At 39.5% G+C, this 27,039-nt stretch overlaps 1 protein-coding gene across 1 annotated transcript; it reads left to right on the forward strand.

Annotated features, from left to right (window-relative positions):
* The first annotated feature begins 892 nt into the window (after positions 1-892).
* On the forward strand, positions 893-26,320 carry Cops3 (COP9 signalosome subunit 3). Its single transcript, XM_076870175.1, has 12 exons — positions 893-1,046; positions 4,980-5,109; positions 6,847-6,959; positions 7,046-7,095; positions 9,214-9,306; positions 10,630-10,809; positions 14,309-14,449; positions 15,872-16,045; positions 19,775-19,861; positions 23,945-24,058; positions 25,590-25,670; positions 26,003-26,320. Exons 1-12 carry the CDS (start codon positions 992-994, stop codon positions 26,054-26,056), a joined length of 1,272 nt encoding a protein of 423 aa, XP_076726290.1. The 5' UTR covers positions 893-991; the 3' UTR covers positions 26,057-26,320.
* Positions 26,321-27,039: the final 719 nt, after the last annotated feature.

A 27,039-nucleotide genomic window follows, 5' to 3' on the forward strand; every position in this document is an offset into this window, starting at 1 on the left:
TGGCAGGGCGCGGTGGTTTGTAATTCCAGAGGCTGGGGAGGCTGAGACAGGAGGACCACGAGTTCAAAGCCAGCCTTAGCAAAAGTGAGGTTCTGAGCAACTCAGTGAGACCCTGTCTCTAAATAAAATACAAAATAGGGCACGGAATGTGGCTCAGTGGTTGAGTGACCCTGAGTTAAATCCCCAGAACAACAACAACAAAAAAGCCATTGCTTAAAGTGAAAGGAACAGCATGCTTTTGAGGTCAAGTGGAGGAGGGAGAGGTCAATTCCAGGTGGGAAAGCCTGTTCATTCAACATATATCTTGAATGAAGATGGTGCTCACAGGAGTTATGCTAAGTGTCTCATAGGCCCCAGGGCGTTGTGTGGAGTAAACAAGGCACAGAATGTGAGCAGTCACACAGCTATTGTGATAGAAAAAGGATTTGAACCTAGTCTGCTTTAAAAAAAAAAAAAGAATATTTTTAGTTGTAATTACTTTTTTTTTTTTTAATCTTTTTATGGTGGTGCTGAGGATCGAACCCAGAGCCCCACCGAACCTCCCAGGCAAGCGCTCCATCACTGAGCTCCAGCCCCCACCCCCTCGTCATGGAAGAAGTGAAAATTAAGCCGGGCTTAAAGGTGCTGGCCAAGTGAAAAAAGACGCACAGCCATTCCTAGCCAACTCTGGGCCGACAAATACGGGCTTAGTTATGAATTTGGTTCCTTCCTTTCTCAACCATTCCCATCTAATATGGGAAGCGATTCCACGGCAGCACAAAAATGCAGAGGGACGCAAGGGAAACTTCCGGACACCGCGAGGAGAGAAACCGTTTCCACGGAAACACTAACGTGTTCCCGACAAGGTGAGATCTCGCGGTGCTTGAGCCAGGGGAAGTGACGTCAGGCCTCTCCGGAGGCCCTCTGGTGGATCGCCCCGGCCCCTCCTCCCCGAGCGGCCGCCTTTTCCCGCGCGAGCTGCCTCTGGTGCTCGGGCCGCCCGCGGGGAAACATGGCGTCCGCCCTGGAACAGTTCGTGAACAGTGTCCGACAACTCTCGGCTCAAGGTGAGGCCTTAGGCCGAGGGGCTGGGCCTGGGTGGGCCTCGGGGGATGGGCCTGCATCCTCAGGCGCCAGCGCGGCCGGTTGGGACCGCCCTCTTAGTCCCGAGCTTCGCCTCGGGGGCCGGGCTTGGGGTTGTGGCGCTTAGACCAGAGTGGGATCGAGCGCGGCTGAGTGTAAGCAGCCCTCTCGAGTTCTTGAGCCCAGCTGTCTCCTCCTGCCAGCCTCACCTCCCTGGGGCCGCCGGAACCTTTCCTCCCCCCCGGCCCGGGCCCCTGCCACCGGGCGCTGCGCTTGACAGTTTGGGGGCGTGACTTCCGCCGGGCGCCTTCCCGAATGCCCATTGGCCCGTTGGGCTTCCCTTGCTTTCAGTGATTGGCGCAGCGCCTTGTTCGTCTTGTTGCCAGCCGGCCGCCCCCTTGACTAGGCCGCGGGGAGCGGGCAGAAGGCGAGTCCTTTCTGGGCTCCTTGGCTCTGAGGCTTGCCTTGGCGGATCTCTCAGCAGCCAAGCCGGCGCATGCTGGGGAGCCTCCGCACCTATTTTGGTCCTAAAGAATGCCAAGGGAGCTCTCGCTGATGGGACTCCATTTCTATGGTGTGGAGTTGTTGTCTTGATTATTTTGCCCTTGTTTTTCATGCTCTTGGGCTCATGCATCTCATCATCTGAATATGCAGAATACTTGACTCAGGATTAGAGTAGTTAGTAGCTATGAAGGACCCTTTAACTACCCGGTACTTGTTTATTCTTCATCTGAAAGATAAAAATATGTCCCTACTTCATAATGATGTTATGGGATCTAGTGGGAGAAGCACCGTGAAAGCACTTGGAACAGTGCTTGTCATGGGGTGCAGTAAATACAGCTGTAAGTTGTAAGTGCTAGAAGCTGTGTGACCTCTGACAAATCACCTTTAATCCCTTGAATCTCTTTTTATCTCCATTTGTGGAAATACAGGGTTGCTGTTTTGCTGCTGTTATAAGGCTTCAATGTTCTGGTTTGCAGTCGTGCTTAATAAATAATAGTTCTCTCATTTTCGTTATTATTAAAAAGAAATTAAGGGGTTGGGGCTGGGGCTCAGTGGTAGAGTGCTTGGCTAGCATGTGTGAGGCACTGGGTTCGATCCTCAGCACCACATAAAAATAAACAAAGGCATTGTGTCCATGTACAACTTAAAAAAGAGAAAAAAAGAAAGAAATTAGGTTCACAGGTTGGGTACAGACTTCCATTTTTGTGAATGAGGAAACCAATCGTTCATTTCTGCAACACACTTAGTTTCTACTTCCTGGGATGTAATGTGGTTAGAAGATTGATATTGGAATCCTGTCTCATTCGCTTGGTGAGACATTTAATTTTTTTCCGGCCAATTTTCTCATTTACAAAATGGAAGAGGACTGTGAAAAACCAAGGAAGGTCACTTATCTGTAAGCTTTGATAGTTTCTCTGTGCAAGACAGTGCTTTGGAAAGAGTGTGCTAGGCAGAGATAAATATAACTTTTCACTGCCAACAGCTTCTGTGCCTTACATTCATTTTGTAGTAAATGTTTAAGTTTCTGTTCAGCTGCTTTTATTCAGAATTTTCTAACATGGACCTTAAGTGAAAGAAATGTTGTCATTTCCAGTTCTCTCAGATTAGAGGGAGTTTCCCTGGGCGCATCTCTGGTTGGATTCATTTCACATGCACTCTGACACTTAAACTTACTTTTGACAGGCATAGTGACCCTGCACTAGTTAAACTGTCTGATGATTTCATAGTGACCTAGCTTTTATTTTAAGTGTCACCTCAGCTTTGGTTATTTAATTGGAGGAAAACTAATGGACTAAAATGTTGATTTCTGGGTATTTCAAATCATTGTGAATGTATTTAGAGTAGTGGGTGTTTATGTTTTATTTTATATATTTATAGCCTCACTATGTTCCTGAGGCTTGTCTTGAACTTGCCATCCTTCTGCCTCAGCCTCCCAAGTTGCTGGGATTACAGGCATATGCCACCACACCTGGCTGAACAGTAAATTTTTAAAAGGGCAAATTATTATTTTTATTTATTTATTTATTTTAGTTGTAGTTGGACACAATACCTTTTATTTATTTATCGAGCCCAGTGCCTCAACATGCTAGGCAAGCGCTCTCTTTATTGGTGGTGCTGAGGCTTGAACCCAGCTCCTTGCACATGCTAAGTGAGTATTCTACTGCTGAGCCACAATCCCAGCCCCTAAAAGGGCAAATTATTTAACCAGAAGATGCTATTTCATATCTACCAGTGAGTTCCATAATAAAACTATGGTGAGCTGTATTTTTCCATCTCAACAGATGTTTGTTTTTGTTTTCGAAGAAAAATTAAATTTGAAAGTATTTTAGTTTAGGAGCTCCAGAAGTTATCAAAGTACCTACCTACAGTCATTTGGATTTAAAGTATTATACTGTTTAAATGTTCTTTTAATAAGGGGAAAAAATCACCCACTACTGTACAGAAATAATTGAAGGACGAATCTTGAGGTTAATGCCCATGGAGGGCTGGGATTGTGGCTCAGCGGTAGAGCGCTCCCTAGCACATGCGAGGCCCTGGGTTCGAGCCTCAGCACCACATAAAAATAAAATAAAATAAAGATATTGTGTCTGACTACAACTAAAAAAATAAATATTTTTAAAAAAATGTCCATGGACTTATCCCTACTGCTACTACCACTGGAAAGACAAAATGTGCCAGGATGTCTGTCTTCAGGATAACCATCAAAATTGATAGGTTTACTTTAAAGTACCAATTCAGGCCTAATTAGGTTCTGTACCTTAGTTGTTTAAACTTATCATTATGATATAGGAGAAAGAGTGATGATCAGTTAGGAGAGTAACTAATTCAGCAGCTGCTTGTTGATTGGCTACGGCAGGCACTGTATTCTGAACTGGAGAAATGAACAGTCCCTCCACCTGAATTTACTTTGAATTGCCTAACCACCATAATCCCATGTGATGCAAAGAGGGCAGAGAGGGCAAATATCCAATGTAGTATATCCATCCAACTTGGGGGAGGGGGAGGCCCAGAGAAGGCCTGAGTAGTTGAATGTTGAATATGAGTCAGGTAGTGGATACGAAGAGGGATGGAGAATAGCATGTGCAGAAGCATAAAGATGAGAGGACATGTAATGATGATTTTCTGGGCTTTTGTGACCAAAGAGTAGGTATGTGAGGCAAGATTGCAAAGGTGGCAGTCACCCATTATTTAAGAAGCTTTATAAGCCAAGCTGAGTCATTTGGATTTCTTTTTATTTTTAAATATATTTTTTAGTTGTCAGTAGGCCTTTATTTTATTTACTTATATGTGGTGCTGAGAATCAAACCCAGTGTCTTACACGCTAGGTAAGTGCTGTACCACCAAGCTACAACCCCAGCATATATTTATGTCTGCCTAGCATACTCTTTCCAGTCATTTGGATTTCTTAATGCCATTGGAGTAATTTGATTGAATTTGCATTTTAGAAAGATCAGACAGTACCAGTATGGAGTACTGGAGAAAGAAAGATCAAAGCAGACATACTCTTTAGAAGATGTATGATGTAATCCAGACAAGAAGTCATGATGATCCAAATTAAGGCAGGGAGAGGAGAGACCAAGGATTGGAACCAAGGAAACTTTTGGGTGCAGAGAGAGAGATGTGGGAGGTGATGACAGTAATGTGTACATTTCTGGGTTGGGGGACTGGAAAAGGCACTGGAGGAAAGGAGAAACTTACGGAGGTTAGAGAGAAATAGTAGAACTTCTAACTAGTTCTGAGTCACATGTAGGTTGTTTCACTCCTTTGGTCCTTTTGGGTCCTTATCCAAAAGGAGGGAGACACAAGAAATCGTCTTTGGGCACTGTGGGCTCTGAGGTACAAAGTATGCACTTAGCATTCCTTTAGTCTAGTTGGTGCTGTGATTGAATGCTAGTGTCGTTCCTGTTTTGCAGGGCAAATGACCCAGCTTTGTGAACTGATCAACAAGAGCGGGGAACTCCTTGCGAAGAACTTATCCCATCTGGACACTGTACTAGGGGCTTTGGATGTACAAGAACACTCCTTGGGTGTCCTTGCTGTTTTGTAAGGGACATCTTCTTTTTATAATTTTGTGCTTTTTAAAACTGAACACTGCACTTTCTGCCTCTATTTTATTTATTTATTTTTATTTTCCATTTAGAAAGTAAGTTATGTAAACAGCATTGAGCTCTTTACAAAGCTAAAATTATTTTACTTATTCCAGCTAATCATTACTTATTATATTTTGTTCAGTTTTATAATTTTTTGGCTCTCATTTATGTTTATACATATTATGGAAATTTATTTTAAAAAACAAATGGCCATCCCAATTATAGGCACTATTGTTTGCATTTATCTGAATGCTTTTGTTCATGTAGTCTGTAGAGTTGTCCACACTTTCTAACTTGGAAAGAAAAGGAAGAGTGATAGAATGGGTCATGGTGGAATACACTGAATGAAAATATCGATTTTTATTTCTTTTAACTTGGCACAGATCTTCAAACAAACTTAAGCTATTTAAGACCAAATTAAATAGACCTTATTTCAATTGGAGTTTCTTGTAACTCTTTAGACCTGATAGTAGAATTCTAGATTGGGATATCATGGTTGTCATGAAAATTTGAAAAAGTAGAAATAACTGGGAAGAAATTGACCTGAAGGGAGGGTTTGGCTCCATCACATTGCTATTTACGGCACAGAAGTATGTGTCAGGAGCAGCATTTAGAACAGAAATCTTGTGAGAACAGAAGGGTCTGGAGCTCTGCTCTGCAATAACAGGCTATTTAAATTAAATTAAAGTTAAATAAAGGGAAAGATTAAGTTTTTCAGTTGCTTTTGCAACAGTTTAGCCATTCTGTAGCCACTGTGTTGGATGTCAACCATTCTACCCCGGACAGTCTACTAATGAACATTGTACTAGTGTAGATGTTCTGGACAACGCTGTTCTGTTTTCTTATTGACATGAAAGAGCAGATAACATGCATGTTTTATACACACATAAACTCACATGTATAAAGTGAGATAATATATATGAAAGCATTTTGAAGCTATTTAGTACCTTACTATTGTATATCAATTTTTTGTTTTTTTAATTTGTGGTGCTGGGGATTGAACCCTGGGCCTTGTGCATGTGAGGCAAGCACTCTACTAACTGATCTATATCCCCAGCCCATATATCAGTTATAATGATGCATGTAAAGAACAATGAATTTGTGGCTGATATTCCAGATTTGAGTCTATATTCTTCCAATTATGAAGTGTGGGATCCTGAGCTTTATATTTTTATTTATAAAACAGAAATCACAACTTTACCTATTGTGAACTCCAAATTAAATTGTTCCTGGCACATTTTTTTTTAGAAAATCTTTTATATATTCATTTATACACACACATATTAATATTCTTATTAATTATAGGTGGACACAGTATCTTTATTTTATTTATTTATTTTTATTTCAAGGTTTTTATTTTTTTGGTTAAAAGTTTATATTTGGTTCATCTACAAGTACTAGAAAACCTGATATTTGACCTTATTAGTGGAGTTTTTCATTTTGAAATTTTTTCTTTTTTAAGCATATTTTTCTCAACCCCAGTTTGTGCCAGGGTTCTATATCTTGGTTATGCAAAAGAACCCAGCCAGGAGAATCTTGTGGACTCTAGTTCTTAAGTTTTAAAAATACTGTTTCTTATTTTATTTCACAGAATATTAGAGGTAAGATGGAACTTCAGGCATAAGTTGCTTCTATACTTACCCTATGAAATATTATGGTAATTACTTTCTTTTTTTTTTTTTTATTCTAGGTTTGTGAAGTTTTCTATGCCCAGTGTTCCTGACTTTGAAACATTATTCTCACAGGTTCAGCTTTTCATCAGTACTTGTAATGGAGAGCACATTCGATATGCAACAGACACTTGTAAGCTAACCAATATTTTATCTTCTGTTGAATGTGTTTTGCCTTTTTAGTTATTTATATTTTCAATATTTTATTGTTGTATCTAGTTGCTGGGCTTTGCCATCAGCTAACAAATGCACTTGTGGAAAGAAAACAGGTAAGAAATGCTATTCAAGTATTTATAGCTCTGTTATAATGTGTATCTAACTTTCACAGTGATCTAGGTAATATTAAGATACCAGGTTAATACTCAGCATCTTAACACTTAGGTACATGTGGTTACTTGAGAGCTCCCCAAGCTTTTTTTATAAGGACAGCAGTCACTATGTGTGGAGAATGAGCCAGAGGTGCAGGAAAAGTTCTTCTTCAAGGGAGGCAACTGGTCGTCCTTGTTTTCACAACTACCAATCTGGATTGGTGTTGTGGTTCGGTGGCAGAGCCTGCCCAGCATGTGTCAGGCCCAGGGTTTAAGCCCCAGAACCACAAAAGAAAAGACCAATCTAGTGCATTTATGTTGTAATATGCTGGGTTTTGTTTGTTATATTTTTTATTTTAACTTTCAATTATAATTTTTACCGCACAGAAAGCTATTAATACCCAAAGAATTCCCATATACTTTTCATCCAGCTCCTCCAAATATTAATATTTTACTATACTTGCATTTTCCATTTTTTCCTCTATTTTTCTGAACCATTGGGAAGTAAATTGCAGATTTACTGTTACTGCTGTTACTCATAATTACTTCAGTGGTGCTTCCTAAAAAATTAGGTCATTCTCTTATAGACCATGATAAAATGATCAGTATCTGGAAATGGATGTTTATAATGTTCTCACAATCCACAGACACTGTTCAGATGTGGTCAACTCTTCAGCCAATGTTCTTTATATATATAACAACCAATGGGTTGTTGTGTTTTTTTATCTCTTTAGTCTCCTTTAGCCTGAAACAGTTCTTTGATCTTTACCTTTTATGGTATTGACACAAGTTAGAATTTGGGTGTTTCTTTTTTATTTGAAAGTGAACTTTTAAGATTAATGTCTTAGAGGAAGCTGAATACAGAAAGAACTAGTTCTGTAGGAGTACCAAATAACTGTTTGAAAGAGATGGTTTAAAAAAGTCACCAAGGCTTTATTGAAAAAGCCATATAAATTATTTAGATATTTTATAATATCATCTGTGTAGAAACTGATTGATTATACCTCACTTAAAACTTGATCTTCTTGGGGCTGGGGCTATGGCTTAGTGGTAGTGCCTGGTATGTGTGAGGCATTGGGTTCGATTCTCAGCACCACATATTAAAATAAAGATCAGCAACTAAAAAATATGAAAAAAAAATAACCCTTTAAAAAAAAAATCTGAGGGCAAGAAACAGTTCATTTGTTACCTTGTGATATTGTTACCTTGTGATATTAGTTTCCTCTACACAATCCAAGGATCCTTCATTCTTCCCTACCCACCTCCCCACCCCCCGCCCAACAACAGATCAGTATCTGCTTATCAGAGAAAACATTTGGCCTTTGGTTTTTTGGGGATTGGCTTATTTCACTTAGCATGATATTCGTTAGTTCCATCCATTTACCTACAGATGTCATAATTCTTGAAGGCTGAGTAATATTGCATGGTGTATATGTACCACATTTTCTTTATCCATTTATCTGTTGAAGAGCATCTAGGTTGGATCCATAGTTTAGCTATTGTGTCACATCAGTGTGTGCTGATTTTAAGTCCTTTGTGTATAAATCGAGGAGTGGGATAGCTGGGTCAAATGGTGATTCCATTACATCTTTTCTGAGGAATCTCCACACTGCTTTCCATAGAGGTTGCACCAGTTTGCCGTCCCACCAGCAATGTATGACTACCGTTTCCCCCACATCCTCGCCAACACTTATTATTGCTTGTATTCATACAATACAAGCCATTCTGAGTGGAGTGAGACACAAATACATTTCTAAGCTTAGATGCTCATCTGTTATAAATGATTTGGAAATTTTTTTATTTGGTTAGTTGTTGTAAAGATAATTAACTATTAAGAAAGTAATTTTGTTTTTTATTATTGATATTCACTAGAGATGGGGGAAGCTTTTGACTTAAAGCTTCAGAAAATGTTTTTTGGCTGAATAGGGACAGACATTTCCTGACAGAGTATGGAAACCTCATATTGTTATTTAAAGGAACCTATCAATTAGTGTTATTTTTTATTTGTAAGTGACAACATAAGATCCATTGTGCTGCCATCTTTGAGAACTTATCTGAAAGAGATGTCATTTCTGACAGCCCCTTCGAGGAATTGGCATCCTTAAACAAGCCATAGACAAGATGCAGATGAATACAAACCAGCTGACCTCAATACACGCTGATCTCTGCCAGGTAAGCAGCTAGAAAGAGTGACTCACACCAAGTCAGTGCTATGAGTCTGCATGGGTTTGCTCAACTTGGAGTAGAAGGTCATTTGTTGGAGATTGTGTTCTGCTGTAGAGGTTTAAATGTAGTCATGGAGCTTAGCTAGTAAGTTTGTAGGTCAGATAGGGTAATCAGTGGTTGTAATATTTATTTATTCATACATTCATTCATTTTGTAGTCTATTTAGAGATAGGGTTTCACTGAGTTGCTTAGCACCTCACTTTTGCTGAGGCTGGCTTTGAACTCATGATCCTCCTGCCTCAGCCTCCCAAACCCTAGGATTATAGGCATGCATCACCACATCTGGTGGTTGTAATATTTAAATACAAAAAAAAGGAAAATTTGTATATGTATACACACACACACACACACACACACATATATAAAATAAGAATTTTTTGTGATTGAGATATAGTATATAATAAAGCACAAATTTTGTGTACAAAGTCAGGCATGGTGGCACTTCCTTGTAATCCCAACTACTTAGAAAGCTGAAGTAGGATTCCAGGCTTGAGGCTAGTCTAGATATCTTAGTGAGACTCTGCTTTAAAAAAATAAAAAGGGCTGGGGTGTGGATCCATGGGAGCACTTGACTAGCATGCCTAAGGCCCTTTGTTTAATTCTCAGTATTGGGGGAAAAAAAAAAATAGTGTACAGCTCAATGCGTGTATAGATGTCTATACCTTGCCCCCATTGTCTAGATATAGAACTTTCCTATGTGCTTGCTTTCTTTTTTTTTTTTTTAGTTGTATTGGACACAATACCTTTATTTTATTTATTTGTTTATTTTTATGTGGTGTTAAGGATCAAACCCAGCACCTCACAGCACCTAACACTAATCCAGTGTTAGGCGAGCGCTCTACCACTGAGCCACAACCCCAGCCCCATTTTCTTGCTTTCTTGTCCTGCACAGTTTCCTATACTTCCCTAAAGGATTAATTGAAAAAAAAAAAAAAGACTTCGATTTTTGTGTTTTTATGATCTGTTTTACTAGTTCAATGAATTTAACAAGGACACACTTGTTTGCCCGTCTGTAAACAGATGGGTGGTAGGTGGGTTAAAGGATAACGGAGCTGTATTATGGAGTTCTCAATAATCATTTTATCTATGGCATGCCCTACTGGTTATTTTTTTAATATGAAGAAATGTTACTTTATTCTGAATGGTTAGGAAAATGGAATAATGTGATATATAACATTTTCTTGAAATTTATGAAATCTGTAAATTTCCTCCTGCTATAGCCTGCCAAAGTAAAGTTAAAATGATGATTTAATATAAATTTTTTCACAGCTTTGTTTGCTGGCAAAGTGCTTTAAACCTGCCCTTCCATATCTTGACGTGGACATGATGGATATCTGTAAAGAGAATGGAGCCTATGATGCAAAACACTTTTTATGTTACTATTATTATGGAGGGATGATCTATACTGGGCTGAAGAACTTTGAAAGAGCACTATACTTTTATGAACAGGTAATCATCTCTCCTTGTCCCTGAGGTGGTTTTGAACTTGGGTGATTAAAGAAGTACCTGCTTTGTTTTCTAAAATGAGTGGGTTGGTGGTTGGGCCTCAGAGTTTCAGGGGGAGGTCCTTTCAAAGACTGTTCCTCTGGGCATGTAAACAGTGGTGACTTGCCCAAGCGTGAGCCGTGGCAGTGTAGAAGAAACACTAATCTAGGCTTTAACACTTAGAATCTGTCAGCTTTGGGGCAAGTAATAATATATCTTACATTTAAAACTTCCTTTACTTAGAGGAAAGAAATTGAAATGTCTTCTTGTCTAAAACCATATGTAGTATTTTGTTGTTTCTTGTCATGGTTCAAAATTCAAAGAGCATTAAGGAGTACATGGTGAAAAGTCCTTTCCACCCTCATATGTGTCTGTGTAATGACCACTGGTCTGTGCCATTGAGACAATACAAAGCTTGGTAGAATATTTTGGAGGTTTACTCAAGGTCTGATAAAGATACACAATATTGATTAATACCAGTGTTCTAAGATAAATTAGATGTTTGTAAGTATCTATTTAATGCATAGCATGTATTAAGAACAGTTTAAGCCTTCAAAGAGCTCAATTTAGTTGGAATGATGGCTCCGTAATGCACTCGTGTACATGTCCGGGTCTCTAGACAGTGCTGTAGGGAGTTGTTAATGAGCCCTGCTGAAGGAGCCTGAGGAGAGCCACCATGAGGTGTGGTAGTCAGGAACATGTTACTAAAGGATACATCTAGTTGGGTTAAATAATCATGGTATGTTCATTTTAAGGCTAAAAATTTTAAAAATGGCAAAAACATACTTCAGGACTAGGGATGTGGCTCAATGGAAGAGTGCTTACCTAGCATATATGAAGCCCTGAGTTCCATCCCCAATACTACAAAAACAAACATACTTCATAGTCACTGGATGCATTTTTATATTACTATCCCAGATAGTACCTCGAAAGCAGACATGAATGTCAAGATAATGTAAGCTTTAAAAAGACAGGAATGCATGCAATGCATAAGAAAATATTTGTGTCTCAGATAGCTAAAATGGCCCGGTGTGGTGGCAAATACCTGTAATCCCAGTGACTCAAGGCTGAGGCAAGAGGATCGTGAGTTCAAAGCTAGCCTCAGCAAAAGCGAGGTGCTAAGCAACTCAGACCTGTCTCTAAATAAAATACAAGACGGGGCTGGGGATATGGCTCAGTAGTTGAGTGCCCCCTGCATTCAATCCCTGGTACCTCAATAAATAAATAAAATGATCAAATAAAATGGTTTTAAAATTTTGATGCATATACATATAATCCTTTTACCTAAAAATATACTTACTCCCTGATTTTGACCTAATGATAATCATTGTCTAGTGTTAGAATTCTTTATGCAACCCTGTTTTAATGATATGCATATAGCTATAGATGGTATTTCAGAAAGTTATAAAGTTTTTTTATATTTTTAAGAAATTCCAAAAGAAGAATTATTTTTCAAAAAATTCAGATCATATAGCATCATACAAAGCAAAAAGTAGAGTTATTTCCTTTCCTCATATAGCACCTTTGACTGACTAGCTTACTTGTCCCGACCAGTGTAAATCTAAGTGGAGTCTAATATATCTTACAACTAAAACAGTATTGCATTAGGAATTGTTGTATGTGTCTTCATGCACTGAAATGAGTGTTTCTTTATGGAATAAACTCGAGAGGACCTTCCAGTCTGGCTCAGAGGTGCCAGTTTTGATTTGGAAGATTGGGGCTGATTTGGTTGTGATAGTTGTCAAGCTCATTAGCCTTCATAAAACCAGCTGAAATGAAAAGGCAGCCATAGATTGGGACAAACCTTTGCAAATCACTTTTTTTTTTTTTTTAAATTTTTTAGTTGTAGTTTGACATAGTATCTTTATTTTACTTTTATGTGGTGCTGAAGATCGAACCTAGGGCCTTACATGTGCTAGGTGAGAGCTCTACTGCTGAGCCACAACCCCAGCCCTGCAAATCACATTTCTGATAAGGGTTTTACATCCAGAGTATCCAAAGACCTTGCAACTCAAAATTAAAAGACTAAAATTTAAAAGGACGTTGATTTTTTTTTTTTTTTTTTTTTTGGTACTGAGGATTGAACTCGGGGACAGGGGCACTTTATTTACCACTGGGCTTCATCCCCAGCCCTTTTTATTTTTTTATTTTGAGACATGGTCTCACTAAGTTGCTTAGGACCTCATTGAATTGCTGAGGCTGACCTTAAACTTGAAATCCTCTTGCCTCAGCATCCTGAGTCACTGGGATTACAGGTGTGCATTACTGCACTTGCTGGACAATGAATTTCAATAGACATTTCAATACACAAATGGCCAATAAGCTCATGAAAAGATGCTCATTGTCATTAGTCAGGAAGGAAATGCAGATTCAAACTAGTTTTGATACTAGTTCATACCACTAGGATGGCTAATATTTAAAAGGCAGCCAATAACAAGTGTTGACAGGAGGTGGAAAATCCTGAACCCTCATAACTGCTGAAAGGATTGCAGAGTATGCAGTTACTTTTGGAATGCTTTGCATACCTTGTGTGAAACCCTGGGTTCCATCTCTCCAGCACCACAAAAAAATTAAAAACGTTAAACATAGTTAATCATGTGACCCAGCAATTTCACTCCTAAGAATATATCCAAGAGAAAAGAAGACATGTATACACAAAACACGCCCACTGATAGTCATAGCAGCATTGTTCATTCCAAAAGGTTGGAAACAACCCAAAAGCTCATCAACTGAGGAAAGGTGTACTGAGTGTACTGCGTATCTACAAAGTAGAATGTTATTCAACTATGGTATAAAGTACTTACAGTGCTAGAAGATGGATGAACTTTGAAATGTGAAAACATTGTTAAGCCAGTCACAATAGACCATATACTGTATTATGCCATTTATCTGAGTGTCCAGAATAGGCAAATCTGTAGAGATGGAAAGAAGAGTAGTGTTTGCCTGGGCTTGTGGGGAGGAGAGAATGGGAAATGACTGCTAATGAGTATGAGGTTTCATTTTGAGGTGGTAAAAGTATTCTGAAATTAGGTACTGGTGATAATTTTGCAACATAATGAATATACTGGAAATCACTGAATTGTGTGCTTTACAGGGGTAAAATTTATATTATGCGAATTATACCTCAACAAAACTTTTATGAAAAGCAATAATAGGCCAGATGTCGTGGCGCATGCCTGTAATCCCAGTGATGTAGGAGGCTGAGGCAGTAGATCGAGATTTCAAAGTCAGCCTCAGCAACTTAATAAGACCCTGTCTCTAAATTTAAAAAATATAAAAAAGGGCTAGGGATGTGGCTCAGTGTTTAAGTGCCCCGGGGTTTAATCTCCAGTACCAAAAAAAAAAAAAGAAAGAAAACATTGATAGGACATTTAATATAAGTCTTGTTTTAAAAGTGATAAATGTAGTTAGGTGCTATTTACCACTGTGGTGTGCTCTCTTTTCACATTTTTCTCTTGCTCAGGCTATAACTACTCCTGCCATGGCAGTCAGTCATATCATGTTGGAATCATATAAAAAATATATTCTAGTGTCTTTGATATTACTCGGCAAAGTACAGCAGCTACCAAAATACACATCTCAGATTGTGGGTAGATTCATTAAGGTGAGTTTTTAAAATAAAACATTTTCTTATGTGACATGTTTATAAGTACATAAAGAATTAGTACGGATACAATTCTGAGATTTTTATAGTGATCTAGCTCTCCTAGCAGCTTCAGAATAGCAGATATTTATTAAGTGTCCGTGGGAGCCCAGGAGCTCAATTCAGTCAGAATCACTGTTTCAATGCTTATACATAGTGTGCCTGGTTAGCTTAGAATATTTCTCAGAAACCTGTTCCCAAACCTTCATTCTGGCTGCTTATGGCTATATTGTTTTGCTAGTTCCATTTCTTTATTCCATTTTGGCCATATACTGAACAGGCAGTACTGATTTGATTGAACTTCCACCTGCTCACATGTTTGTATATCTTACCAGAGCCCCTAGATGAAGGTTATAAGCTCTGCCCACTGCACTCTTGTTGTGGTTTTCTGTGATAACTCACTTCAGGACAATATTTAAAAATAGACCATTGGTTTTTGTTAAAATGCATTTTTTTTAATTGAGCAGTTCCAAAGGGTTATGAGATTACAGTCCTCATATAAAACTCAAAATTTTAAGGAAGTCAAACTGAAAATCTTCCTGCTGAGATTTTCTTGCTGGTTTATTGAAGATAGCCAGCAAAGTGTCCTTTGCCTAAGAGCCCTGTTGAGGTTCTCAGGGCTCTAGCTGCCTGGTTACAGGCAAGAGAGTAGGAGAGGGTGGCTGAAGGTGCTCCCTGGACTCCCACAGAAGAATGATATGCAAGATAGGGCGATGACAGCCCTGCTCAGATCACTGTGAGAAACTCTGAGGAGGCCTGTTTTAGAAGAAATGCCCTTATAAAATGATGTCTTCATGGCTCAAGGGCATCAGTCACAAGAATTAAAAACTTACTGATGATGATATCATGAATGGTGGAAAAAAAACAGACTTCAGATCAGAGAGGTGGATTTGAATCCAGTTTTCTTCCTGTCAAATAAGTGTTCTTAAGGACCATTCCACATTCTCTGGACTTCTGCTCCAGCTTCTTAATAGGAGTGTCAGATTGTCCCATTGTACATGGTGATGTGTGTGGCAGAGAGGGTTGGGAATGATGGCATTTTTGCCTTCTTTCTTCCCAGCATAGCTTATCCATAGGAAGAAACAGTGAAGAAATAAAGATGTGTATCTTCATTAAATTCTGTGGGCTTTCTCCTGCTTTGCAGTTACTTGCTCTGTGCTATGAAGTGTTATTAATAAATTACTTCATAGTGAATTTCTATCCTTGGTCTTAAAAAACAGGCATTTGCTTTGGATAAATTGTAGTTTGTTAGGAACAATGTGGAGTACATTTGCTCAAAACATGGTGCCATAGGTTGATTAGTTTGTTTTTTGCCTCCTATAAAACTTTTAAGTTCTCTAAAGCTTTAATCTGATTTTTTTTCCCTTACCTTCAAACCTTTAGCCTCTTAGTAATGCATACCATGAGTTAGCACAAGTTTATTCAACTAATAACCCTTCAGAACTCCGAAACCTGGTGAACAAGCACAGTGAAACTTTCACCCGCGATAACAACATGGGACTGGTGAAGCAATGTTTATCTTCTCTCTATAAGAAGAACATTCAGAGGCTAACAAAGGTGAGGCGAGTGTCACCCTTGGATGCCATCTCCTGACTCCCCAGGGCCTTGTTCTCTTCTCTTTTTCTTTTCAGCACTGAGGAAGCAGATTCAGGGATAAAGTATGATAGGATATCTACACTAAAAGAGATCTCTGTTGCGACTGGGTTCTTAGAGTTTGATTGATACCTTTTGGTCTTTTCAGGGCTAGAGCAGGGTATTTGAGAAGAGGAGCAGGTGAAGAGGAAGAAAGGTAGGCGATATGGCTACATTGGGAGGCAGAGAAAGTAGCCTTGGTGGGGTCGCCAGTTCCAGATTGGCAGATTTGGGGTGCTAGTGATGGCTAGCCTTGGAACCTCTCAGGCCAGCCTGATCTGTGCTGAACTTTTATGTTTACATAGTGCATCTCGGACATTATCATGTAGTCCAGAGTTGAGTGAGCCGTGTATGTGTAGTTGAATTCTAGAATTTAAGGAAATTAAATATTTTTTATTTTTGAGATGAAAATTACCATATGGTTCATAATAATAAAAATTATGCACTGTGCACAGAGGTATATGCCTGTAATCCCTGCTACTTGGAAGGATCACTTGAGCCCAGAAGTCCAAGCCAACCTGGGCAACATAGTGAGAATTGTCTCAAAAAGAAAAGAAAATAAGCTTATTATTAAGGGTTCAAGCAATACATAAAGGTATAAAATAAAATCCTCTGTGTTAAAAAGGCATGTGCAGCATATAATAAGAATCCCACTAAGATTAGGTTAAGCAGATAGCATCTTGCTTTTCTGGTGAAGGGTCTGTTAGGACTGCAGCAGATCACAACTGGTGAGAACATGGTGACCCTGTTCTTGTGCCCTTCTCTCATGGAGTTAGCAGTGGTCATAGTGGGGAGGAAGCACAGGAGCAAGACTCTGAGCTGTTTGTTGCCAGGATGCCCAGCAGTGGGAAAGGATGATGGATTTGCCTATGTGAGGACCTGAGGAAGGTGACTTACTCCAAAAAGTTAGTGAAGAAGAGTGGCACTGTGGGGTAGTAGTGGAGGTGGGCAGGTTATGCAAGGACAAAGCCTCCTGCTGTGAAAAGAAAGGAGTTGGCTAGGTGACCACCAAACAAGAGGAGAAATTTCCTCTTAATATTGTAGGGAAACCATAGCGTCCTGACATGGAAATCAGCAGAGAATTTGTCAAAAGTTAATTTGTGAGAAGAAAATAAAAAATGTGAAAGAGAAGACAACTCAAGAAAGATAAAAACCAAAGGTAACCTGTTAGCCAGAGAAAAACCGTTCCAATCCACACAGACTTGAAAAGACTGTCTTAAGAGATGGGATATGCATGCATTGCTGCAGAAATCATCAGTTAGCATCTCGTGAAATTGAATGTTCATCCTTTCAGAATAGTTGGCAGCTTATACTTTGAGAAGTCAGTGTAGTAGAATTCAGTTTTCTGTTCTAGATAGGAAAATCCTTAACTAGAATTCAACCAAACAAATAGGAATGATTTCAAGCTGGTCAGTCCAGGGCTGGGGCAGTGGCTTGTGAAGTCCACTGTGTCCTGGGTCTTCGGTGCAGACTCATAGTGGATTGTGGCATGCTGGGCTTATGAGCACTGCCAGGAGATGTAGTGGGTGTCCACCACAATATGTGGTAGGCAGGAATGGTGTCCTAGTGCAAGGGGTGAATCTCTGGTGGTGCTGCTACACTTTGGGCATCAGGTCCATGGCAGAATAATAGAAGGGGAAACAGCAAAGGATTTTCAGTCACGTATAACTTCCTTCTTACTACAAAATCAGAAAGTCAAAAGCTAAGACATCTCAACGGGTAGACTGTGTGTCACTGTTGGTGATAGAAAATGTGTCTCATGGCACTGCCGGTGAAGGGCAGCTAGGGACAAAAGGTTTATCAAATGGAAGTTTAATCTGCCACTCTGATGCTAAGAGATTACTCCATGTTAATGTTTCTGTGGATATTTTTCTGGATTCCTGTTGCTTCTCCATCGCTGTGTGTATGTATAGACACTCTAAGTTATGTGTAGTTGGGATCATACTCTGTGCTGTTTTCTATCCTGTTCTTTCTGTTCGGTATATCATAAACCCTTTTCCATGGTAACTTAAGCCTGTATCACAGTAGTCCATATATAGTAGTTCCTTATGTAAGTGGTTCATAATTATTTAGCCAGTCCCCTGTTGATGGGCATTCATATAGAAGTTGCTATTTATTTTGAAATAGGAAAAAATAATGACTTTATGTATTTTAGAAATATTCACTTTTTGAGTCCTTGTTTGTTTTAAGCTAAATATGTATTTCTTAAAATTAGCAATAATTTCACTTTCTTATGTGCTATTTTCCAAATTAAATAGATATTTTTGTCATTGACAAATCAAGAGTATTCATGTGGGGTGTGTGGCTCTGACAGAGCACTTGCCTAGCATGTGTGAGGCCCTGGATTCCATCCTCAGCACTTCCAGAAAAAGTAAAAGTAAAAGTTCGTGATGAGAGTTTTAACATGCCCAGCTCTGAAAATGCCATTGTTATAAATGTTGCCAGCTGCCATTGAAAAAAGGAGCTCTTTTAGTTTCTTCCTGAAAAGGAGCATTTTCATCAGGTCCCAAGCAGAGCAGCAGTAAACAGTGGTGTCCTTCGCTTTTCACCAGTGTGTGGTCCTTCCTCTGTTTGCTTGACTCTTCTGTTTTTTTAATAGTTTTTTTTTTTATTATTTTTTTAATATTTATTTTTTAGTTTTCGGCGGACACAACATCTTTGTTTGTATGTGGTGCTGAGGACCAAACCCGGGCTGCACGCATGCCAGGCGAGCACGCTACCATTTGAGCCACATCCCCAGCCCTTTTTTAATAGTTTTAGCTTTGAATTTTGGAGGATGAATATGAGCTTTTCAATTTTACTTTATTTAATAAATAATAATTGATTATCAAAATTCAGAAGATATAAAGATCTCTTTTGTTTCTGTACCCTAGACACCCTTACTTTTTCCCCAGAAGTAACCCAGTTTTACCAGTGAGTCTCTTAGGCATCTTTCTGGAGATGATTTATGTGTGTACATGAAAACACATGCACATACACGTATACAGTCTCTCCTTTTATTTACACAGATGTTGGCATGCCATATACACTGTTGAGCATTTTCCTTTTTGCTGTTTAACAATGTGTATATCCCGGATTCCTTTATAGTTCATAAAAGGTGTCCTCACTTTTCTTTTTCACTACTGCATAGTAATCCATTTGTATTGCTGTGCTGTTCTTTATTTAACTTGTCCTCTGTGGACATTGAAGTGGTTTCCTGTATTTTGCTATAGTAAACACCATTACAGTGCACATATATGTGTCTTGACCACGTTATTTCATGCAAATAGGAAAGTATGCCTAGGATGCATTTCTAAAAGTGAAATTACTAGGTCAGAGTATCTGTGTACTAGTCATCTACAGGGTGCTGCTGACTCGTCTTTTATCAAATTGTACTTCTTTACATTCCTGCCGGCTTTTAAGTTTTTCTACAGGTAAGTAAGACTGAGCGTTCTTGCACACAACTCTTTCATTTTCTCTTTATTTTGCACAGTCTTTTCTCTTTATGGGCTTTTGAAAGTTTGACCTTTTTCTTACTGTTTGGTAAAAGTGCCATGTGTGTATCTGTAGGACATTAGCCCTTTGTACAGCAATGGAAAGAACTGTGTACACATTTAGTAAAATATCTTTCTTCTATGGTTTCTACCTGTGATTGATTCTACTTCTGACTTTCAGACATTTTTAACACTATCATTACAAGATATGGCAAGTCGTGTGCAGTTATCTGGACCTCAGGAGGCAGAAAAATATGTTTTACACATGGTAAGTGTTTTCAGTTTTTAAAAAGTCAATCAGGGGACTTTTGTTGTTATAAAAGTAATGGATGTTCATCATGGGAAAAAAAATTAAAAAGGAGAAAGGGGGAAATACCCAGAGTTAACCACAGTTGACACTCTGGTCTTTGATCTATTTCCTTACAGTTTGTAGGATTTTCCAACGATAGTAGTATTAATCAGCTTTGCCTGAGGCAAGTAACTGTATGAAGAGATAAGGTTTGGGGCTGGGGATATAACTTAGTTGGTAGAGTGCTTGCTTTGCATTCATAAGGCCCTGGGTTCAATCCTGAGCACCAAAAAAAAAAAAAAAAAAGAGAGAGAGAGAGAAAGTTTATTTAGCTCACAGTTTTGGCATTTCAGATCAAAGATCCAGAGAACCTAAGCAGAGAGAAAGAGACCAGGATCCCTCAGTTCTTTTCAGGGGCACAACCTCAAGAACCTCCCACTAGGCTCCACCTGCTAAGGGGTTCTGTCACCTCCCGGTAGCACTGCCCTAAAGACCAAGGCTTTAATCATGATGGACCCTTGGAGAGCATTCAGAACCATAGCTTTAGTGGCTTGTGTAATGAGCACAATGACTGTCCTACTTGTGCTCCTTGTTTGTCATATTTACATATTTTCATTATCAGACTGTAAACCTCATTTAAAATATCCATGAAATATTCAAGATATACAAAGAAGCAAACAGTAGTGTTTCTCTCCGCTGGTCCACAATGAGATCTCAAGTTTGCACCAGTGTGTATGTCAAGACACCCCTATAGCATCAAGAAAAGGTGCATAGTGACATTGTTGACTTACATCCTGACTCAAGTCCCTTACCTTGTGGGCCAGTACTGGTCTGTGACTGCACCTTGAGTACCATAACATAAAGATGCTAGGACAAATGCTGACACCCTCTCCTTAGCCCTTCCCACTTACATTTCCCCCACTTTCTCCCACCTCAACCACAGAACCACTTCTGGTAGGGATGAATGTCTGTGCTAACTAACATACCAAGTTGGTAATACAGTAACCTACCCGTTATATAATTACATAGCTCTGATCTGATTTTGGTTCACTAAATACAAACCTGGGTCCACAGGCCAAAGCAGGCAAATCTGTCTATAATCTATGATTTCAGGATTAAAAATATTAAAACTACTTTTCCTTGTGGTAACGGAGTATTTTATTTCAGTAGTTCAATTTACAAGTGTTCTAGGGTTGTTGTTTTGCTTTTGTTCTTGTTCAACCTAATTTCTCAAAATGTGCATACACCTCAAACAAAGCAAAGCCTGTCTGATGGCCAGCCTTAGAGTATCTTCTCGGTGCCCCTTCACCGACCCATAGGGTTACACAGGATGAGTGAACTTATAGCTGTTTCCCCAGAAAAACCCCTCTCTTTGGTGGTAGAAATAGATGCATGATTGTGATATGAGCCAAGAGGCATCAGCTAGTAAAACACTGTGAGGGCAGAGGAGAGGCTGGGTTTTGAACACTGCTGGACCATCCTGACAGACTGCATTAGTGCTTCTCTGCCAAGGGTGATTTTATCTGCTGGAGAGATTTGGCCATGTGTGCTGGGGATCAAATCCAGGGCTTTATGCGTGCTAGGCAAGTGCTCTATCATTGAGCTCCGACTCCAGCCTTGGAGATGTTTTTGGTTGAGTGTGGTTACTACTGGCATCTTGTGGGTGGAGGCCAGGGATGCTGCTAAACACTATACTGCAAGGACATCTCCACAGATAACAAAGACTTACTTGACCAAAATGTCAGTCTTACCAGGCTTGGGAAATTGTACCCTGGGGTCTGTGAGGGCAGGGTTTTTTTGTTTGTTTGTTTGTTTTTAAGTAAACATTTCATTGAAATAAAGCACATATAGAGAAAAGTACCCTTAAGTAAATATGTAGCCAAACACATTTCCACAAAGTGAAGACTGTGTCAACAATACAGTGAAGGAGTAGCACATGACCAGCACCTGGAAATAGCCCTCCCACCTGCATCCAGCTTTCCCCTGACTGGAAAGGCCATTGTTGTACTGAGATTTTTTTGGTGTCATAGATGGAACCTAGGAGCGCTAACCACAGAGCCACATCCCCAGCCCTTTCTTGTATTTTATTTAGAGGCGGGGTCTTGCTGAGTTGCTTAGGGCCTCACTAAGTTGCTGAGGCTGGCTTTGAGTTAGCAATCCTTCTGCCTCGGCCTCCTGAGTCACTGGGATTACTGGAGCACACAGCTGGGCCTGGCTTAGTGTCCTGATTTCTTTTTTTTTTTTTTTTTTCATCTTTCATACATTTGATTCAAGTGAGTTATGCACTTCCATTTTTACCCCAAATACAAATTGCAGAATCACATCAGTTAGTGTCCTGATTTCTGACACCTTATTAGTTATGTTTGTGTGAACTCTTATAAAAGGAAGCATATAGTATGTTTTTATGGGGTCTGGCTTTCCTTGTTTTGTTTAGTTTTGCTTAGCACTGAGTCATTCATGATGCCTGTAGTTGTGGTTGGTGTGTTTTCAGCTGAAGCGTTCCACTTTTTGGGATATATCTTCCATTGGAATTACGTGGATATTTGGGTAGTTTCCCATTCTGGTTATTGTGAATACATCCACTCTTTAAAGAAGCAGCTTTCCATGGCCACAGGGTTCTCTGCATTCTATTTAATACTGCTATTTCATTATATAGTCTCTGTGCCCTCCAAGGCTAGAAAAGGAGAGGGCCAGTGTAGACAGCTCAGTTTTACCACTAACAGATGAACCAATCATCATGACACCGTGGAGCAATTTGTTAGGAATAAAAATACCTGTTAGGAATTTTTGTTTTCTTCTGACTTTTTAACTTCATGGTCAAGATGTGGCTCAACCAAATTCCCAGTCACTGATGCAAATAAAGAGCATAGACCTTGAAACTGTCTTTGACTCAAAAATGGTAGAAAAATTTTCCTGAAGAATTAGAAAACAATTTCCACTGGGTGAAACAAAAATATGTTAGCGCTTCACTTCTTAACATATAGCAACAAGCCAGGTGATGTGGTGCACACCTGTAATTCCAGCTATTTGGGAAGATGAGGTGGGGGAATCATAAGTTCAAGGCCAACCTAGGCAACATAGTAAACCCTTCTCTTAAAAAATAAATAAATAAAATGCAGCATTAATATGTTATATCTTAATGAAATGGGTGTTTTAAAATGCAAGGGCAAGGGGCTGCGGTTGTAGTTTAGTGTTAGAGCACTTGCCTGGAATGTGTGAGGCGCTGCATTCCAGGCTCAGCACCACATAAAAATAGTTAATTAAAATAAATAAAAGCAAGGTACCTTTAAAAAAAAAAAAAAAAAGGACAGGACTAGGGATATATCTCAGTGGTAGAGTACTTGTCTGGCATGTGTGAGGCCCAGCCCAGCACCACAAAAAAGAAAAAATTGCAAGGGCACTTTGACAGCATTATGCCAAGTGAAGCCAGATAGAAGAGATCACAGAGCACATAATACCAGTTCTAGGAAATGTCCAGGACAGGCAAGTTCACTGATACAGAAAGCAAATTAGTGACCAACAGGGACTGGAAGGGAGAAGGGGATGGGAAGAGCTGCTCATAAGTACAGGATATCCTTCCAGGATGATACAAATGTTTTAGAACTAGATAGTAGTTGCACATGACATTTTGAATGTACTAAATGCCACTGAATTGTTCATTTAAAAATGATTGAATATGTGCATTTTACCTCAATTCTTTAAAAGTGCAAGGGTGGGATTTTGTATTTGTATATGTTAGTTTTCCAACCCTTAGTTTCTGTAATAGTACCTAGCATATAGTAGGGATTCAGTTAACACTTATTAAACAGATGGTATTTTAAATAGATATACAGCCAGGTGTAGTGGCACACACCTATAATCCCAGCTACTTGGGAAGCTGAAGCAGGAGGATTGCAGGTTCAAGGCCAGCCTGGGCAACTTACATCTCAAAAAATAAGAAAAGAATTATAGAACACATGCAAGTTTGTTTACATATTGCTTTCTGTGCCATGGTTATATTCTATGAGTATATATTCATGTAGTGCTGAGGTGTAAACTACTTCCTGATTTCTTTTTCTACAGATAGAAGATGGTGAAATTTTTGCAAGTATTAATCAGAAGGATGGTATGGTCAGTTTCCATGATAATCCTGAAAAATACAATAACCCAGCCATGCTTCATAACATCGATCAAGAGGTAAACATTATATACTAGGTTGGGGGTTTTTTGAGATTGAGGTGCTATACTGGAATTTTGATGGTTCCCAGCCTAAACACTTACTTCTAGAAAGTTCATTTCAAACTGGGCATGGTAGAACATACCTGTAATCCCAGGAACTTGGGAGGATGAGACAGGAAGATCGAAAATTTGAGACCAGACTGAGCAACTTAGCAAGACTTTGACTCAAAAATAAAAAGGAGGGCTGAGGGTGTAGCTCAGCAGTAGACACTTACCTACCATCTGCAAGGTCCTGAGTTTGATCCCCAGTGCTACAAAAAAATAAAAAATATAAAAAGAGCTGGGGATATTAAAAAAAAGTAGTTTTAATTTCAAAATGGGCTGCTTAAGGGGCTGGGGATGTGGCTCGAGCGGTAGTGCGCTCGCCAGGCATGCACGGGGCGCTGGGTTCGATCCTCAGCACTACATAAAATAAAATAAAGATGTTGTGTCCACCGAAAACTGAAAAATAAATATTAAAAAATTTCTCTCTCTCTCTCTTTCTCTCTCTTTAAAAAAAAAAAAAAAAATGGGCTGTTTAAACTCTTTTAAGATGGGCATGGTGAAATATACCTATAGTCCCAGTGACTTGGGAAGTTGAGGCAGGAGGATTTCAAGTTAGAGACGAGCTCAGCAATTTTAGCAAGGCCCTAAGCAACTTAGACCCTGTCTCAAAATAAAACATAAAAGGGGCTGGGGATGTGGCTCAATGGTTAAGCACCACTGGGTTTAATCCCCAGTACCAAAAAATAAAACAAAAATGAAAAAAATTTTTTAAGATTGTTGGGCTGTAAACAAATAGTAGGGTTAGTGGGTTTAGATTTCCCCACTAGCTCACCAAAGCTTATTGAACTCAAAAAACACTTGAAGGATCCAGTACAATTTTGTCTGTACCCAGTTGTTATTTACAAGGTAGTTTTGTTTCCATGATCAGCAAACAACTGGTCAGAAGCAGAGTCCAGGGTAGAGTCTGTTTCTGAACATCTGAGTAGGGAAATGATTGAGCCTCTGTGAAATACAGAAACCTAAAAGCAATACTTGTTTATCTACAAGTGCTGCTTTGACCCTTCCTGGAGTATTAGGTACATTGTACTTGTACGATGCTAACTTTCTGAATCCAAAACATTCTGACTCTAAAACCTTTTAGACTTTTCAGATCAGGGATTGTGAACCTTTGGCACCCACATTAACACCTGCGCTTACAAAGATGGAATTTGGTTGACAGGGGTTGTGGCTCAGCAGTAGAGCGCTTGCTTAGCACATATGAGGCCCTGGGTTCCTTCTTCAGCACCACATATAAGTGAATAAACATATTGTGTCCAACTACACTAAAAATAAATATTTTTTTAAAAAAGGATAGAATTGGGCTAGGGATGTGACTTAGTGGTAGAGTACTTGCCTGCTATGTGTGAAGTCCTGGGTTTGATCCCCAGAACTGCCAAAAGATTAAAAAGGATGAAATTGACCCAGGCCCACCTGCTAATTGTGTTCCAACTTTCGTGTCATGTAGATGCTGAAGTGCATAGAGCTGGATGAGAGACTGAAGGCTATGGACCAGGAGATCACGGTGAATCCCCAGTTCGTGCAAAAGGTGAGTGGGATTCTCTCATTAAAAAAGCAGACTGTGTAGAGACAGGGATACCGCTACATCAAGCATGATAACTGGGTTTCAGATTATTAAATATTTGGTTGCCCATTGCTCTTGAAAACCATTATCAAGCTTACAGAGAAATATTTGCTCAGACATTTTTAGTGATGGCCTGAAGTGTGCTTACGGAGACTCCTGAGCTGCCTGCTCTCATTGTTTCCAGGGTGACTTTCCTCTGGGAGGGACAGGATGAGCAGCTGGTATGCTGGTTTGGGGATGGGGAACCCCGTGACAAAGCCAACCATAAACAAACCGCTTTGCTGTCCCTTTCACAGAGTATGGGCTCACAAGAAGATGATTCAGGAAACAAACCCTCCAGTTACTCCTGAAACTAACACCCATCCCAAGTACAACAAGAAAACCTGGCAGTCACCTTTGCCACAGCGAAGTTAAGAGGGCAGCAGGGAGTACAAGCCTGTTCCACCTGGACATTAAGAAATTCAGTTTTGTTTTGACATCTTCAGCCCTATGTGCTTTCAGAAAACCATTCTCTCTGCAAAGAACGGAAAAAAATTTTCAAACTTTAGAGTCTGTTGTGGATTTATTTATCCTCAGATTATTGTTATTGCATTAAATTTACCTTTTTGTTTTAATTCCTTCAACATTGATGTGTCTTCTGTATCAATTTCCCCCCCTCTGAAAAGGTTGTAACAAACACATAGAAGATAGTGCATAGAAATAGTTGGGTTTTAGGAATTTGGAGAAGATTTGAATCTAAAAGTTTTTGTCAGCATCCCTGCCCCTCCCCCACCCAATGCTGGGAGAATCCATAAGATTTTATCTAAATTTTAAAGTTAGAATTAGGCATGCCTATAATCCCAGCAACTCCGGAAGCTGAGGTAGGAGGATCTTGAGACCAGCCTCAGCAACTTAGTGAGGCCCCAAGCAATTTTGTGATGCACTGCCTCAAAAAATAAAAAGGGACGGGCATGTATCTCAGTGGTTCAGTGCCCCTGGGTTCAATCCCCAGTACCCCTCCCCCAATAATAAATAAAATAAGGTGAATTTCACAGGCATTTTAGTGATAACATGAATCATGTATTTGCAATGCTGTGGAAGGACTTTCTGACCTCTGATGTGCGTTCCCTTCGGTAGTCATCCCGAGGATGGCAGACTTACTTTTCTTCTTGAAGCGCCTTCAGGTTTGATGCACCACAATTTTTGTGTGAATGTATTAAAAGTCAAACACTGTCACTTTATAACTTTTAATCAGTTTAAAGTGATTGGTTTACTTGGCACCAATCCAAATAGAAATCTAAATGTAATGCAAGTACTGGATTCTGACAGCAATGAATTATTTTCAAGAATCAAG

Source organism: Callospermophilus lateralis, chromosome 11 (assembly GCF_048772815.1).
Source record: "Callospermophilus lateralis isolate mCalLat2 chromosome 11, mCalLat2.hap1, whole genome shotgun sequence".
In the NCBI taxonomy this organism is placed as follows: Eukaryota; Metazoa; Chordata; class Mammalia; order Rodentia; family Sciuridae; genus Callospermophilus; species Callospermophilus lateralis.

Coding starts and splice junctions, on each gene's coding strand:
- Cops3 (XM_076870175.1), top strand. CDS start 992: ATGGCGTCCGCCCTGGAACAGTTCGTGAACAGTGTCCGACAACTCTCG. Junction 14,450..15,871: donor TTGTGGGTAGATTCATTAAG/GTGAGTTTTTAA, acceptor TCAAACCTTTAG/CCTCTTAGTAATGCATACCA. Junction 25,671..26,002: donor ATCCCCAGTTCGTGCAAAAG/GTGAGTGGGATT, acceptor TCCCTTTCACAG/AGTATGGGCTCACAAGAAGA.